Source organism: Epinephelus lanceolatus, chromosome 8, assembly GCF_041903045.1.
Source record: "Epinephelus lanceolatus isolate andai-2023 chromosome 8, ASM4190304v1, whole genome shotgun sequence".
Classification (NCBI taxonomy): domain Eukaryota; kingdom Metazoa; phylum Chordata; class Actinopteri; order Perciformes; family Serranidae; genus Epinephelus; species Epinephelus lanceolatus.
This window is the reverse complement of record NC_135741.1, coordinates 40,331,933-40,350,302: the sequence shown is the minus strand read 5'-3', so window position 1 is coordinate 40,350,302 and position 18,370 is coordinate 40,331,933. Positions and strand designations below refer to the sequence as shown.

The following is an 18,370-nucleotide window of genomic DNA, read 5'->3' as shown; positions in this document are numbered from 1 at the left end:
GATTAAAACTGGTACCCTGAATTTTTTTTGGGGGGAAAAAGTGATTAGAACATTTTACAATTTTGTGAAACCTCTTTGTATGTTGTACTGCTAGAGGTATTTATTATTTCAAATCACCTTTTAAAGAAATTTACCCACAGCCAAGGCAGGGTCAGGTTGATATTGAGATAATACAGGAGGTCTTCACCCCACCCCTCTGCCTCCTGTCACACTACAGAGGTTTTACTGTGACATAGCCATGATAAAACCACTCAGTTCACAAACAGTTGAGTGTAAATGTGGTGGTATAAATTGTTTGAATGGAGGAGCTGTCTCTTTAGCACTTGGCCCTCACTGAAAGACATGAGCTAGTGCTGGAAGCTCTGCCTGTATTTATTTTTAGAGATAGGATGGGTTGTTGGTGCATGTGAGTATTGACTTATTGACATTTTCTTTAATATACCAGCAAACTATATTCAGCCCCCGTCTAGCCCTGTCTCATCTTCTAAACCTCCTGCTATTAATTTCAAGCATCCACTTTGCTCTTGCCTGCCAGACTAAAAATTAATGTGTCTGCATCTTTACATTGCAGTGCAACAGGCCTCTCCCAGCAACAGATAAGACGGCAACATCTTGGCCAACAGTCATAAAGCTGGCCAGTGCTGGTGGTGCACCGGTGCCTGGATGTCGCCATGGCGGCTGTAAAGCAGCAGCCTTGTTGCTGACAGGCCTGTATCTGGATGTCGCCATGGCGGCTGTAAAGCAGCAGCCTTGTTGCTGACAGGCCTGTATTTTCTTCAGCGGTGTGGTCAACTCAAACCTGGCCATCATAAAGCAGAGTTGGAACACAACCTTTGGTCGACACTGCTGGCTTAAACAACCAGCAGGAGAACACACCCTCCTTGTACACACACACACACACACACACACACACACACACATATGAATTAGCGCACACATATACCTGACTGTGTGCATTGGAGCGTGGGCAAATATATTTTTGCTAACAATAGATGCAAATGCACAAACATCTTTGCAGAAATGCCCAATAGACAATGCAGAGCAGGGATCAGAAAACCAAAATGTAATGGTAAGTGTTAGATGATGTGCCCATCAGCTGAGGGGATTCTATTGTAAACAGAGCACAGGATGTGTAAAGAAAAAATCATGATGACTTTAGCAGTTGCCAAAGAGTATATGGAAACTATATTAGTTTTGCAAAATTTGATGAAATAGAAAAACAATTAGACATTTGGATTTCATTAAAGTAATACATTCACATACTATATTACGGAGAAAAATTAACAGCCAAATTGGACTACAGACTGGTTTGATGCTGATCTCTAGTTAATTTACAATAACCAGTGAACTGCCAATAAATCTGAGTCATTTTCCAACACATGATGCAATTAAGAGTGTGTGAAAGAGAACAAGAAAGCTCAGATAGTTAGCTAAAAGTGATCAATTAATGCTGTAAACAGATTTAGAGTTTAAAGAACAGTTTAAAATGTAAATGTAAACCATTGGAAGAGTTAGCTAAAAATAATGTATAAACAGTTTGAAAAGTTAGTTAAAAGATATATATTTACAATTGGACAGTTATCTGAAAGTAATGGATAAAAAGTTGGAAGAACTAGCTGAAAGCAATGGATTAAACGTTGAAAGAGTTAGCAGGGAGCAATGGATTAAAAGTTGGAGGAATTAGCTGAAAGCAATGGATAAAAAGTTGGAAGAGTTTGCTGAAGATAATGGATTAAAAGCTGGAAGAGCTATCTGAAATAAGTAGATAAAGATTTGGAAGATTCAACTGATGGGTTAACAGTTGAAATATGTAGGCTAATGGCATAATGGTCAAGGAATCCAGCTCAAGACACAACATGATGTAGTGGGCTCCAAGGACAAAACTGATCAAATGCACCTAAACATTGTCAGAAGAAATATTGTAACAAGATATTTATTACTATTTATAACTATGAGTAGGCTATCTAATAGCATCCAGTTTACACCGATCAGCCAAAACATTAAAACCACTAACAGGTGAAGTGAACAACATTGATCATCTTTATACAATGCACTGTTCTGTTGGGAAACCTTGGGTTGACATTCAGGTGGATGCCACCTGACACGCTCCACCCACCTAAACACCAGTGCAGATCAGGTACACCCCCCTCAACATATTTGGATGCTGATGAGGGTTACTCTATGGGGGTTTGGTTGAGAACCACTGATTTATGCCATCAAAATCCATCTCTGATCTCAGATAATTATCTCAAGTATACTGAAGATATCTGTGAGATTTACTCGAAAACCACACACATTTTCACAAATCCAATGAATAAAATGTGAATCAGTTTATTAACCTGAACAGATTCCAAAGAGCATTGACAAAAGAGAGGGAACAAGAGTTCTTAAGAACATTACAATAATAAGATTCCCTTACATACTGACAAAATACAGACAATAAAATTAGATTATTATGTTTAGAATCATTTCACACTCTTCTGTTGTGCCTTCAATTTCTTAAATGGAAAACTGAGCCATTGCACTTTCATTAATGTCAAATATTAAAGCAGTAAAATGATAAACTTCTGATATGTAGTCATGATGTCAGAATCAAGACGACTGGTTCTGATTATCAAATGAATCATACAAGATGCAGTTTAAAATCTGTAATATTATTCACACAATCTAAGCATTGTAGCTTGGAGGCTGTACAACACACCAACCATTCTACGACGGTGAGCAGTGGGTTGGTTTTAGTGTCCACCATGACTTTTAACTGTCCTTATCTCAACATAAATAATGTGCCTATAAAAGTTAATCATCTACTCGTTTGTAATGAGACATGTTTAACAGCCATAAAAAAGGTATTTTCTGTCCATTTTCCGTTTTTCTTTCTGTGATGACAACAACACGCTGAAACTGCACTTACTATGTTCACCACAGAAAGCAGTGAGGGTAATATCGACCAGTGACAGCAACAAAAATAAACCAAAATCAGTTATGAGCTATAAAAAGGGGTTACTGTATCCATGTCTTTTTACACTCCACTTGATTGTCTTTGCATTGCTGTATTTAGTGTAGTGTTACTCCAAAAATGGAGATTTCTTATGGTAATAGGTAGTTCTTGTTCTCCCGCTGAGGATATGGGGCTTGTGTGAGTTCAGGAGAGCCAGGATCAGTGTTTGGTCCTAGTTCGAGTGTGTTCTTTGCTCTGACTGAGCTGCTGAGTCGGTGTGCTGTGGATAATACACACTCATCCTTTTGTAAAACTGCAGTCCTGGTACCCTGTGTCCTTGTGATGCTAAAGTATGGTCCACGTGAGCTGTGTTGAGCCTGCCAAGTACAGAGCCAGTTACAGTACATTATATGGCAAGCGGATTAGGTCAAGGTGCTCAGGTCAAGAGTGTCTGAACACGTGGCCATCAGATACTGCATGAACCCCAATGTAATGTTGATACACACAGCAGAGTAGTTGCAGGATGGAGATTCAGACAAAATGAGTTGTATGTTGTCAGTGTGGCAGTCCTGTTGGTTGAGGTTGCTCATGCTTGAGACAGAGCACACCAGGAGTTCTGTGGGGCCATGGAAGTTGGTGTAAAGGGATAATCCTCATATTTAATGTCCACATGTCCTGATCCTGTGCTGTCTAACTGCAAAGCCGTCTGCAGGGAGGAAAGAGAAAGCAACAACAATCACTGACACTGTGTTGAATTTGAAAAGGTTACTTTAAAAGGACACAAGGCACTTTACTGATTTTACACATAAAAGTCATAGTGCTCATCATGAGGGGGACTACTCAGTGTATGGAAACAGCTCTATAATGTCTTCTGTGACTCTACTTTTATAGAACCTCTTCTGTATCAACTGCCCCACAAAATGGTTTGCACATAGAAATGGAATGAATGCACGGGGAACATTGAACTGTTTTCCATGATGATTGGATAGTTCAAAAAACATTATTGTGACAACACGCATCAGTGTGTAACATTCACTAGTTTAAGACTGAATCACAAGGCTTATTTACGGTAACTTATGGGTAGACAACCCTCACATCATGTTCATAAGATTAAACGCTCTTGAGCAAACACGGCCTCGATCGATTCGTTTTTAGCCACCTAAAAGAGGCCCACCTAAAGAAGTCAGTATCATTCAGTGTACACTACATTTAGGATATTTTCACTGCTTTACTTTGCCATCAGACAGCTCTTTCTGGCAGGGAACTGAAGCCATTATCTCAAAGCCAAGTCATTTTACTTCACAGAACGGTGATTACCAGTCGACCACTGCCTCTATCAGATATTGTGTAAGGTGAAGTTGTGAAAATAACGTAGATAGTGCACAAAAGACCCCTCTCCATGTTTCATACAACACTGCTCATTTGGCTGTTAATGCGAAACCTCAGTGATTATGGGACTTTGCACACATCGGTTTATATGGAAGTTAGTCCACCACAATGATTCCCATTGGGCCTTTAAAAAGACTTTTCCCCATTGACTTACATTGTGAAAGAGATGTCTGTAAATCAGTGGATATATTTTTTTGAGCTACACAACCCATGCAAAATGACTTATTTTACTAACAGAATTCGATCCATTCATTCCGATGAGTCGGAAAGAGCTGTATGATTAAATAATTTCACCTCACTTCTAGTTCGCAGAGTAAAGAGTTAGCTGGCTCAGCCGGTGGAACTATCTGGTGCACTATTAGCCCATGGATATGGAAGATATTATACCTGGTAAGTTGAACTTTTTTGGGTTTGAGCAACTTTCATATGAATGAACAAGGCCCCGCCTCCAACCCTGTATCCAATTCTCTTTATACACCTATGGCTACATCAGACACAGTTCTTGCAGTGGTACACATGACACACACTGACCATACTGCTATGCTGATTTGAATGGGGAAGTCCGTTCTACTCTCATTATATATCTGTAGGTTTGCAGGTAGACATGAGGCATGAGTCAGTGATACAAATATGGCCTTCAATAAACTGTATGCTTGCTGTCCCAGCAGTAGCTGAGTTCACAAGTGTGCTAATGCTCAACTAGAGCCCTTTTCTACCTCCAGGGACTATACATTTGTGTGGCTTTTGTATTGTGAGGAGTTTTACCTGAGTGGCAGATGTGACTGTCTGTCCAGCGTAGGGTGAAGGGGCCATGTTGGGTTCGCTCTTAATGGTTGAGGCATGTTCTGAGACTGACAGGGAGGTTGGGGAGCTGGTGTCAGACGTGGTAGATCCTGAAGAAGAAACAGGACAGCCAAATTAGTTCTCAGACTGAAAAAAAACTATTTATATAACACTGAGACACTTTTCAGAATGATTTATGTTTGCTTATATTGATTTTAAATCAAAGTAAATCAAACTGAGGATTTAGATTAAATCATTCATCTTCTCCACTACTACACTTCATTCTCCTGTTTCTATTCATCTGTTGGCCCTACCTGTGGATGTTTTATTCTTGGGCATCTTGGGTTTCCGCTTCCTGGTCTGAATGCTCTCTTTCTTCATGGCCAGAGGTCTGGGTACCTGTAGGGAGTAGAGCAACACACATTAGTTGAGCGTACCTCCCAGTCCCTGATACACCAGAAGCCACAGTCTCATGACAGCCTGACCAGAGCTCCCCTCCCACACTGCTGCTCTGATAACAATGACCACAATGCCCTTGGAGAGGTTTTACACTGCGCAAATAAAGAACTGCTCCCTGCTGTAGCAGAAGTTTGCTAAAGGAGCTGTTTTACACACAGGTTAGTGCATAAGAGGACTGGACTTGAATAGGAGACACTATATGTCAAACTAAATAATGCATTTTCTGCAGAAAATGCATGTGAATGCTAACAGCAGCTGAAATTCAAAGCATTGCTGAAAGATCTAGAAACTAAATTGTAAAACTTTCAGAGTTGGAAGCTGAACTGCATTACCTAAAGAGGCAGAGGTGAAATACATTGCCAGATAAGCTGGAAGCTTAATTGTACTGTCAACAGTGGAAATTGAAATTAATTAACTAAAAGGCTGAAAGAGAAATGCTTTGTACTTTAAAGAGCACAAAATGTTGAAAAAACATTTGAATAGAATAACTTGAATGGAAGCATAATTGTCCTTAAAGAGCATAACCTTTTGACTTGAATGGTTTTTGTAGCTGAAAGTATGCCGAAATAGTTGTTCATTGGAAAATGCACAGAAGTAAAGTTTGTAAATTGTTTAAAGCTTAAATGAAGTCATACAGAAGTAGCAGAATTTGAAAGTGGGATGGATTAAGATTTAAAGATTTTTTTCCCATTCATTGCAACTATAGTAAAATATAAAAAAAGTTTTTTTTTTCATTTTATTTTATTTTTATTTAATCTATATTTTATCAGGCAGTCTCATTGAGATCAAGATCTCTTTTACAAGAGACCTGAGAAAAAGGAACATTCACAATCAGCAGACAAAACAACACACAACACAACAAACAACAAAAACAACAAGATATAAAAGGAATTAGCAGAAACAGTTACAGCAATCATAGTAAACATCAGACAACAGAGATTTAAAATCTCCAAGATGAATGAATGTCTCAAGTTTAAGGGCAGATTGCAGATCATTCCATTTAAAGGGAGCATAACATCTGAAACCAGTTCTGCCAACATTAGTGCGTGTATATGGAATATCTAAGGTTAAATAGCTACTGGATCGTGTTCTGTAGTTACTGAATTTAAATGAGAGAAGAGATGTGAGGTAATTGGGAAGTTTCAGCAGTAGAGCTTTGTAGATGAATAACATGAGATGGATATTTCTTCTAGACTGTAATGAAGTCCAACCAACCTTTTGATACGGAGAACAATGATAAGTGCGAAAATTGTCATTAGTAATGAAGCGTAATGCACTGTGATACACAGGGTTTAACTGCTGAAGAGTTGGTGGGGCAGCGTGACAATACAAAATGTCCCCATAATCAAGGACAGACATGAAGGTTGACAGTACAATGACTTTTCGGTTGGAGGGAGACAGACAGCCTTTGATCCTGTGCAAGAGGCCTAATTTGATTTTTAGTTTTTGAGTTAACTGTTGAATGTGAATCTTGAATGATAAATTGCTGTCAAGCCAAATTCCTAAGTATTTTTATGAGTCAGTGAGAGTAATGTGGGTGCCATTTAAGGTCTTGATGGAAGGATAGTCAGAGTCACTAGTGGTGTAAGTGGAGAATACCAAGTATTTGGTTTTTTTCTGCATTTAAAACTAGTCTGTGGTTATGGAGGGATACTTTTAGGGCATCAAAGGCAGTCTGTAGATGAGTCAGGGCTTGGGATGATGTAGAACCGGGGGCATATAAGATAGAATAATCAGCAAAAAAGTGGACATTAAAATATTGATTCGGGAGAATTGTCTTATCAATGTATAATGTAAATAGCAATGGTCCAAGGATAGACCCCTGCGGCACCCCGTTTCTGATAGTGAGTGGAATTGATTGAGCACCATCAGCGACAACAGTCTGAGTTCTGCCATCTGTTCATATTACCATCAAAGGAGTTTTATTTTGAAAAGAAAAGCCTGTATGTAATAACATATTGCTGAATCTGCATTCGCATTATAAAGCATGAGAGTAGATTTGAAGAACAGCACCCTAAGCTTTGACCTACCCCATGTAGCTTCATGTAGAGGCCACAGGCGTTACACACAGGTTCCCCCTCAGCATTGCGTCTCCACAGTGTGGTGATGCTGGTGTGGCAGTTAGTGCAGCAAAGGCCAGCCCGGCGAGATGTGGTCTGCTGCAGGTATAGAGGAGATTTTAAAAAAAAAAGACATTTGAATGAATAACAATTTGACTTTTGCTGGCTGAAACCCAAATTAAAAATCTCAGTGCAGTCAGAAATAGGCTCACAACTCACATCTCAGTATCCTTGAACTATAGTTTGAGAAAACTGAGTTGAGCTGTTCCCTTAGCTTTTAGAATGAATTGCAGGATGTCAGTATGTGCTTTGGTCCAACAATAATGAATTATCCTTCCACGTACCCATGCAAAAATTCTAATAAGTCAAGGTGGACAACCTTTAAAGACAACATAACAAATGATTAATATTGTCCAACACCATAGTGTGACTCATTTTGCACCAGAGGTGTGCAGAAAAAGCACCACACTACAGCAGAGCGTCACGTTGCGTTGGAGAGCCTTGTCTAAAAACAGCCGTCCAAGGGCAAGGTCGCTGCAAGACAAATACAAACAGGGAAAACAGCACAGTGGTGGAAGGAGATGTTGGGCAACTCACAGCTGCTCTACAGAGGCAAGTTCCTGGGAAATATACAGCCGTGAAGCCCTGACACCCGCCCTCACTGCAGCACCACAGAGTTTTTTACATTCTCTTAATGCTCGCTAAGCACAAATTATCTGCTCTGACCTCTTCAGAATACATGGAAAGGATTTTGCATTAGCAATTTACATAATGATGCCAATTTGCTATTTGACTAACTTGTGGTATTACCAATATGTAGGGGTGGAAGAATTCAGATCTTTTACTGAAGACCAAATATACCACAGTGTAAACATACCCCATTACAAGCCGAAGTCCTGCATTCAAAATTGTATTTAAATAAAGTATTGGTATTATCATTACAATGTACTTAAGTTTGATAAGTAAACATATTCTTAATGCAGAGTGTTATTTTATTATATAAAGTAAATTATAAAATTATCATTACAAGCATCCTAATGCTGTAGCTAGTTGGAATTGAACTAATTTTAATACTGGTGGGTTGCTTAAATTATAACAATGTGCAATATTCCATGAACTGACTGGATGTTTTGAATGAAAAATTAATCTGCAATGTAAATTTGGCTGAAAGATAACCATACGGGAGCAAAAAAGTTCACGGTTTATTATCGTTTTGTTTTAACTATTGACTATCATAAAATATGAATACTTACAGTATGTAAAGTACAAGTACTTCACAATTGTACTTGTATACATCTTTAAATGACATATCAGTGGCGTTGTTACGCCTCTGCGTCTGAGGCTTCAGCCTCCACTGTTTTATGAATAGCCCCAAATCTAAATATACAGGCTATGCATATATTTCAAAAATAAGAATGTGCCTCATTATAAAAGAAAAGAAAAAGCCCCAGATGTCCTCTCAGATATTTTACTTAAGTAGAGTACAGTGTAAAAATACTCAAATACTCAAAATAAACTTCATGTACCAAAAGTAAAAATACTTATTAAATGGCTCATTTCAGATTCATATTGGATTATAATTATTAATGCATTCATGTGTTCACCACTTCAGTATTGCAGCTGTTAAAAGTGGTGCTCATTTTAATCACTTTGTATACTGCTGGGTAGTGTAATAATACAACATCATACCAAAGTTCATTAAAAGTAGATCTTTTGCATTAATCCCCTCAGACCCCCAACAGAGGTTTGGGCTGAGCCCCCAGTGTCCTCAAATCTTAGAAACACCTCTGTCAATCAGTTTGCAAAAGTGTGTGTTGTTTGTTTCTCCATATTCAGTGTCTTTCCAGTCTTACCAGTCGTTTCTGCGGTTTGATGAGCGGCCTGTTGATGCCGTTCATTTTATGGTAGAGGCCACAGGCATTGCACAGGTAGTGTCCGGTACCGTCCCTGCGCCACAGCGGCGTGGACACGGAGCCGCAGTTGACGCACTCCCTGCCCTCAGCAGTCATGTCGTCCATCAGGTCTGAACACAGCAGAAGACACATGAGATTGAACCCGTGTTGTACAGAGAACATTTTAATAAGAACATCACCAGCGAGACCATTCCGATAACCTATCACTACACTTTATTTATCTATTTCTCGGTAATATTGTGTGAGAGAGTTAATGGTTTTCAGTTATGTTTAGCTGCACTGATGACATCACTACAACCCTCTAACCAGCCAGCGCAGTCTGTGAATTATCAGTCTTTTATTGATGTTCGGGTATCTATCATATTCCGCTGATATTTCCAAAAGTCTAATCAAACTCTTTTCATTTCATCTCTCGTCCTTTGCAATTTTACAGTTCCTCCTGTGACAACATCCATGAAAAATTGGAATAAACAACATTCCTGTTTACGAGAACTTTTAAAAAGTAGCGGGGGCGCGAATGTGGGCTCTGGTTACGGGCCAGTGCATGACGAATTGGTCGGAGGAGGAATTTAAACCCCCTCTGTCCTTTCCCTGTGATGAAGAGAGATCAAACCCCCCGAATGAATCAATCGGGAGACAGACTGATGGAGGAATCTGTTTGAGGAGGGGCGGGACGGTGTGTTATCAGCCTGAAGGATCCAGGGGTCCCCTCCATCCATCACAGCTCTGACACACGACGGACTCCTGGCATTAATTGCCCAAATTCCTAATCCCCCAATTTAGAGAAGCAGAGAGAGAAAGACCGAGGAAGACCCGAGGAAGACCCCAGAGATGGAGATAAATCTACTGATCCTGAGCCTGCCTAACTTTCTTTATAGCTCTCATTCCTAATTATTCCATAAGAAGAAAATACACCAAAAATAAATACTGTGTCGATGGTTTGTGACAAACCAAAAAACACCTGACGTCAATTTCTCTTGCGTCAGACGCCTCTCACGAGCATCTAAACCTTTGAACTCTGAGCAAATCTGATGGATTTCTTCAAAACACGAACGCGAACACTGAGCAAGAGATGGGTAAAAGGTGACAAGACAACAAGAAAACGACCTGGAAATTACTTTTTAAGCTGAATCTATATTTGCCTTCCACGGGGACTAACAACTAATATGTTCAAATATTTAAAAATAAATAAATAAAAATTGGACTGCAGCAGTGTGGTATAAAACCTGTACGTGACCCCTGTATATTAAATACGTATAGCCTAATGTATAAATGTATGCAGCATGTAAGATATGATTACTTCTATTTATTTATTCCTTTACTTTTTTTTTTTTTTTTTTTTTTTACAAAATGCTTCGGCAATAACATATATGGCCATGCCAGTACAACTATTTGAATTGAGTTGAATGTAACTGAGCGAGAGAAAAAATTATCAGAAAATTATACAAAAGAAAAAAAAATGGCCAGAAAATTAATATATATGTATATTAAATATAAATAAAATATCTAAATTAATACATATTGACATCATATATTAGTGTAATTGTTTATATAAATGTATAAATGGTGTTGTTATTATTATTATTATTATGATGATGATTATTATTATTATTATTATTATCATTATTATTATTTATTTATTGCTAATGTTTGGTTTGGGTCATTTCTTGTGAACTTCGTCATTGCCTTCTTTTCATGCTTTTCAAATAAATCAAGCCAATTTGCTCAGGTTTCAAATGGTGAAATTAAGATCACGTCTAAAAGAACATTTTCTATAAAATCGTTTACACTGTAAAAACTGACAGGTTGGTCTCACTTAGAATAAAGACTCATTTCCACTTCTGTCTTTTTCAAGGCAATCGGTTTCCTGGATTTTTACTAAAATCAACTAAAAATCAGATTTTTCAGTGTAGAAATGACATATAGCCTACTGTAACACACACGGCTATATTCTGTATAGGGTGCCATAATGATAATGAACATAACATGCTGAGTACCATTCAAGGATATTTTAGTGTGAAATGTCTCCATACTTAAACAAAATCAGATTAATCAAATCAGTTTGTCAAAATTTCAAGAGGTGCGAAAGGCCAAATCATCAAACTGCTGAACAAGGCTTTTAACAAACACTTTAACCCTCAGATCCATGTCTGACTCAAACACTCTTTCCTTCATCAACTTCAAACGCTCCTCACATTGTGAAGAAATGCTGCAGGCTGCAGGTAGAGACCTCTCTGTCTGATCAAGGTGATAACCGCTCTGATTGTTGTGTCGATGGCTCTTTTCACTGTGTTTTTGTCTCCGTGTGTATTGAACTCTGTCATCAGAAAGGGGGATTAAATTAACATTTTAATTGATTGTTTTTAGAGCCTCTCTTCTGAAGAATGTGGATTGTCTAAATGTAATGTTGGATTGTTTCGGAGACTTTGATTGAATCTCGTCCTCCCGACCCCGTGACACAGCCGTCACTGTTATAGACCTCTCTATTACCCCCTATAATAAATAACAACCACGGTCGTATAACCGAGCTTTTACGATCCGTGATAAACGAACTGACATGTTAAAGATAACGACATAACGAAGAAATACAAAGTAAAACAGAATATTAAGAGATTGCTATAATAATGAAAAAGTCACATTAATGCATATAATATCCAGAAATCTGATTTCAATATCAAGACACAATTGCGGATATTTTGAGATATAAACAATGAAACAGATATAACTGATGATAACGCATGAACGAAGGAAATCGTTATCAGTGTGTGATTTACAGGATTTGGATGACAGGTGAAGCCACAGGAATATTCAATTGTCCATATATGATTTTGCACGTTTTCGTTACAATGACGGCACAGATTAAAAAAAAAATAGTTTGATTATAAGATTTAAATATGAAACCAGGGAGTGTTCATGAGCAAATCGGCCCAGTGATGTATTTAGGACTCTGGCCATGACCAAAATATTTTCAGTGATAAAAAATAAGACATTTGGTCTACTTCTATGTCTGCTTTTTATCAAAATTATATGAATACATTTAGGGTTGACTTCAAGAATAAAAATTCACTTCATGCTCATGATATAGAAAGCCGTTTTAAGGCCTTACCCAGACTGGACCTCCTCCCAGACAGTCCTCCATGCCGTCCCTGCAGACTGATGACTCCGCTCTCGAAAGGTCCAGGCGTCCAGGAGGACGTCGCCATCTCCGGGCTCATGTACGCATAGGGGCTGGAGTAAGAGCCACCGACCGAGCGCACCAGAGCGCCTCCGTACTGCTCCGCCCGAGCGCCGTTTCCGAGAACCAGCGGGCTCTGGTAGGTCGCGTCCCGGCCGGTGTTGGTGCTGACGGGCGGACTGTGCGAGTAAGAGAAGCCGTGTGGAGGGTGAGGGCTGCTTGGCGTGAAGGAGGAACCGTCCGTGCCGGTCTGGGGCCAGCCGTGGTGCCCGCTGAGGCCGTGAGACTGGTGGGGCGAGTCGCAGGTCTGCAGGTAGGGCAGGGTGGGCAGCATGGCGGGGACCCTGGTGGTGGGGACGTAGACCGGGGAGCTGGCCGAGGGGTGGATGTAATTCCCGGTGTCGTGCGCGTAAGGGGACTGGTTGGAGGACAAGGTCAGGCTTTGATACATTTTCTCAACTGTTTGGACCCTTGAAAATACAGGGATGATTTGTCAGGCTGGTGTCAGTCCTGTGGAGGTGATACTGTCCACACGTAAAGGCTCTTCCACCCTTGTTAGAATAATTTGTGCCGTTTTGAACCACTGACTTAAAGGAATCCCTGTGAGAGAAATAATAAGAGAAAGCTTTTTAAAACATGAGAGCAGAAGAAAAGACTCATTGTCTGGCAAAGTTAAGAGCATCTGAATATTCACACTTGTAAGCAAGTTTTGTTGTTAAAACCCAAAACACAATTTGTATGGGATAATCTAATGATGGATTACAGTCACGCACGAAAGAAGTTAAGCAGTCATTCAGTATCATCAGTCATATTTCACCTGTATCATTGGACTGACATGAGATGGATTAAAATGACATTAACGACCGCTGATATCTGTCCTCGCAGATAGAGACGACTATCAGCGACCCCAGATATCCTGCGGCTCCGCACCGCCTCATTAAATCATATCCATAACGGAAACCAAATCAAACAACACGACAGATAGCGAGCTCCGTTCCATATCTACCATGCATATATTTTCTATCAATAGAACTCAAATCACTTGCATCGTTGATAATAGAGCTTGCTGCGTATACGAGGAACACCATTTCTTTCCAAGGGCTCTCAGTGTATTATCTCACCAGATAAGGACGGTCGGGTGATAAAGCAGTCCGGTCCTTCAGACGTCCAAAACTCAGTAGTAGAGAGCAGTGGGCAAACTTTGTCCCTCCGCACAAACAGAGACGGACGAGGCAGCAGCGCGGAGCGTTTCCAAATTGTTTTAATGCGTAAAAGTTGCGCGCACCGATCGGAGATAAATGAAACCAAAGTTGCTTTTTTGGGTCCAGGACGACTGCAGTGTTTCTCCTCCTGCCGGTATATCTGGAGATAGTTACTGTCGCTGATAATTGCTGATATGGGTGTGCTCCTATTCGCTCCCCTACTGGAAAATTTGTACGGGAGAAAAACACGTGACGCAGTCCGCTGCTCCGAGGTAGGCCTAGGTGGGGAGAGTGGGAAGGAGGGAGGGAGGGCTGTAAGGGAGGGAGGGAAGGCGGACCCCTGGGTGTCGGAAAGAGGAGAAGCGGGCCCAGATCTGAGAGCTGAGGGGTGCAAAAGTGTCAGCTTTAATTGCACCTGCATTTACATTTTGCTGGATTCTAAATGTTTTTCATTAGAAGAACGCCGGGCTTGGATACATTTTGTTCCAGGCACGATGTGAACTCCAGGAGACTATTTTTTACACTTGATTTTTACGCATGAAATGGCTCTTATGTAGAGGATTGTCTTCAGGCCACAGAAATTAATATAGGCCTCCATTTGATGGTATTTAAGGGGCTTAAATGGTGCACGTATTAACACGTTTCTGGTATTTTTTAACCCGATGATGAGGATCCATCTTTAACTTCAGAACATTTGCTTTGGATATCAGCCCACAACTGCTCTGCCCGTTACTAGAATATTGAATTCATTCCAGATCATCTTATTCCTAACCATTTTTATGCGCAAGTAACCATAAAATAATGCCTTCATTTGATTTTAACTCAGTCCGGGATATAAAAACACACACTGTAATATAACGTATTGGAAAGGGAGAGTTTTTTTATGGTGACCAAGTTTACTGTAAAAACTTGATAAGAAATACGAGCAATAACTAACCATAATGATAAAACAATAACTTCGTGTTGTCAAAGGAGCCACAGGAAATCATTTGGCAGTGTAGGGATATGAAGGCTTGGATAATGGACGCTGACGCTAAAATAAAATACAGAAATAAATCGTGTGTTGTTATGCCACAGATAAGGGTGTTATCACTCAGAGAATAAGATAAAATACAATCATTTTGTCTGATAATCAGGGCCGTAAAAAAGAAAGAAAGAAACACACTATAGGCCTACATTAATAAATAAATGTAGTAGCCTATATTTAGCCTATATATTTAGATTTGGTAGTACTCCCTCCACCAAAGGCTCTGAATCAGAAATTAGACCTTTACGGGGGCAATGTGTTCAGGTAAATATCAGAACTGAATAATGACGTAAATAAGAAATACAGCTTTGATATTTAAGACATTTCTAAGATCATTTTAATATTGAAATGTGAAAATCAATTTACTCTTAACATTTGTCAGAAAATGTGAAGACGACGAGAGGTCCGATAAGAAATAGCCTATAGAAAACTGTTTTAAAAGTAAAGCCTGTTAGAAGGCAAACGAAGCTATTAAAATAAATAAATAGGCCTAGATAAACAAATAAAACTTCCTTAGTAAAATGTCATCCATTAAATTGCATGCTGGCTTCAACACGTAACATTTTATTGGTATTATTGTAAATACAGCCCGACTTTCCTTAATTTATCTTTTATTTAGAAACGCGTTCACATACCTCTCAAGCCTTTGAGCCGACTAATAACATTAAAGTCTGACACAGTAAATGTCTCCTGTCTGGACCCCAGTAATTAATCCTTCCGTTAGTTTTCCACATCCGTCCATCTCCGTCATGGAGCCTGTCTGTCTGCTTCCCGTCCCCTTCTGATGGCCGAACACTTGATTTGTGAAACGGCTTTGCACCACCTAGTGCCGCCTGTATATTCATTTATTATTTGTCTTTGTATTTTACTGTGTGTAAAACTGTCGTGTCTTAGCTGAAAACACTCTGTGGCCTGTTGGATAATGTGGGCCAGGTTAGGTTATAATGCGCTGATGCCGAAAGAGAAACGTGTGATATATCTTTAAACCCCTTATATTACCTTATATTATAACAAAACTATCTCCGTTTTAGTTTTTAGATGTCATATTTTATTCAACTTTAAATTATTTTTTGGATAAGTATGCCGCCCGTACAAATGAATATAAAATTAACGGATGTACATTTTTAGATACTACAGCATGATCTAATTTCAATAGATGGCACTCTTGTTGGGATATATTTGGGCCTATAGAGCTGCGCAGCTGCAGCAGCCCTGCTAACATCTTCTCAAATAACAGGACTATTTGTCACCGCGCAGGTAATTCCCGTGTTGCTGAGATCAAATTAGCCTCCTTATCTTGGGCCTCCATTCTAATCAGAATTGGGACTTCATCACCGTCACATTTATAACTTCTGACACACAAACACTGGCTTGAGTGTCATTTTAATGGATTAAACGTGTAATAATGCTCCAGCTCAGGGGCGTATATATAGACGGTTGCACTGGGTTCATGGGGCCTGTGTTGCAAATGATTCAGATTGACACCTTGGAACTACACCTGGGTTCAAGGAAGAACTCACATTATATTATATTATATTGTATTATATTAAATGGTCATATGCCATTTACTATTGGCTATATGACCTAAAAAATGCAAACCCATCTCAATCATGTTTTTCTTTTCTTTTATAAATAGTCAGTAGCAATCTATAACAAAATTTTATGCTTATACAACATGAACTAGAAAAACCACGAATGAACTATATATATAGCCTATATATATATATATATATGTATATATATATATATATATATATATATATATATGTATATATATATATATATATATATATATATGTACATATAAAACCCCAATTCAATTAAATTAATAATTTCTTATTTTCCTTAATATTTTGTCACATGCAATGATGATTGTTGGGTAACATGTATGTTGATGTTGTCTATGTTAAGTCTCTATTTGATCATGTGACAAGATGACACAATCTGGAAGCTAGTTTAGGTGCGACATCTGTCAAGACTGACACACTGAGCACATCTAGTCCAGCAAGCAGACGTGGCAGTAAGAAAGGACAAGAGAGAAACAAACAGGAGGAAAAAGTAGTAAAGCTCCCTAAATGAGATTCCTTTGGCTTTTTTATAAACAATTGCCAGTGGTGTGTGTGCGCCTTGAGTGTACTAGGGACCCATAGTAACCACCTTAAGCCATTGCTCGAGCTTATTTATTTTCACTTTAAGTTTAACAATTGATTTCTGTTGTGGGAAGTAAAACAATGTAATTTATATAGATCATTATTTTCCAAAGTGTCAGGTATATGTAGATAGAAAACATTTGCATCATTCAAGGTAAATCACCATCACTGTCACATAGACAGTTAAACATCAACCCTCTGATGAAATCATTAAAAATGCATAAATCATGGGTGGAATGACGCTGACTCACATCACTGTGCAGCAGCAGCATACAGCAGCAGTAGGCAGGAAGGTCCTCAGCACTGCAGAGAGGAAAGAGGAAAGTTGGTCAACAATCTCACTGTCACTGCTCAGTCAGGATGTAGTCCAGCACAAGCCTCCAACAGCTGTTGTTTCTATACTTCAGTTGTCTCAAACACATAGCATGTAAAACAGTCATATTTTAGAGGTGCTGTAGTGGATTTTTATTTTTGTTTCACCTTTTGGACTTGTCGCTTTTATACTGTCATATTGTTTGGCTGACACAGCAAGATGTCAAGATGTGATTTTGCAAGGATGTTATTAATGTATTTTGAGCAGAAATCTAGCTATGTGTAATTGTAATCTGTGCTTTCATAAATTAAATGCACAGATGTACCTCATGCATACATTTGTTTTTTTTAAGTTAACAAGTTTTTTCGTGTTTTGAGTTAATTTGACTAAAATTTATAAAGCCAATTTTGCCTAAATAATATGAGACCAATAAACAACACTATCCCTGTGCACTTAACATAGAAACTCAAGCTCACCACAATGTATTTTTATACAGTAGTTCAATGAAACAAACATTGCTGTAACATGTGTACTCAATGTTTTAATGTTTATATGATATAGAATTTTATGCTCAAACAACAACAACAACAACAACAACAACAACAACAGTTAAACTGGCATAAAAACCCTGTCAGACAAGAGTCATGTGACACATTTATTGTGAGTATGGTGTACCCAAAACTTTTATGTCATTGCATTGTACTAAACTAAAAGTTTTGAGTGCAAGCTGTCTCCCAAAAATAAATACATGAATAAATAAAATAATTAAAAAAAAAAAAAAAAAAAAAAAATCAGTTGAGCGAGCTAATTTGGGTTTACAATATAAAATCATGATGCAACAGGTTCAGCCCCTCTCAATGTTTTAATAACCCAGTTCATCAATTTATCCCAAAATTGCATCCAACAATAAGGCCAACCCTGGAAAGCCAGATGCCTATCCAAGAATTTTTATCTACATGAA

The 18,370-nt window shown here is 38.8% G+C and overlaps 1 protein-coding gene across 1 annotated transcript; it reads right to left on the bottom strand.

Moving 5' to 3' along the window:
• Window positions 1-2,311: 2,311 nt before the first annotated feature.
• gata5 (GATA binding protein 5) lies at window positions 2,312-14,134 on the bottom strand. The gene is made up of 7 exons (XM_033628072.2): window positions 13,839-14,134; window positions 12,649-13,317; window positions 9,483-9,652; window positions 7,600-7,728; window positions 5,425-5,509; window positions 5,093-5,220; window positions 2,312-3,644 (listed from the first exon to the last, which is right to left on the bottom strand). The coding sequence occupies exons 2-7, from the start codon at window positions 13,166-13,168 to the stop codon at window positions 3,525-3,527; spliced, it is 1,152 nt and encodes a 383-aa protein (XP_033483963.1). The 5' UTR covers window positions 13,169-13,317; window positions 13,839-14,134; the 3' UTR covers window positions 2,312-3,524.
• Window positions 14,135-18,370: the final 4,236 nt, after the last annotated feature.

Coding starts and splice junctions, on each gene's coding strand:
- gata5 (XM_033628072.2), bottom strand. CDS start 13,168: ATGTATCAAAGCCTGACCTTGTCCTCCAACCAGTCCCCTTACGCGCAC. Junction 9,653..12,648: donor TGGGAGGAGGTCCAGTCTGG/GTAAGGCCTTAA, acceptor TGCTGTGTTCAG/ACCTGATGGACGACATGACT. Junction 7,729..9,482: donor TCAAACCGCAGAAACGACTG/GTAAGACTGGAA, acceptor CTATACCTGCAG/CAGACCACATCTCGCCGGGC.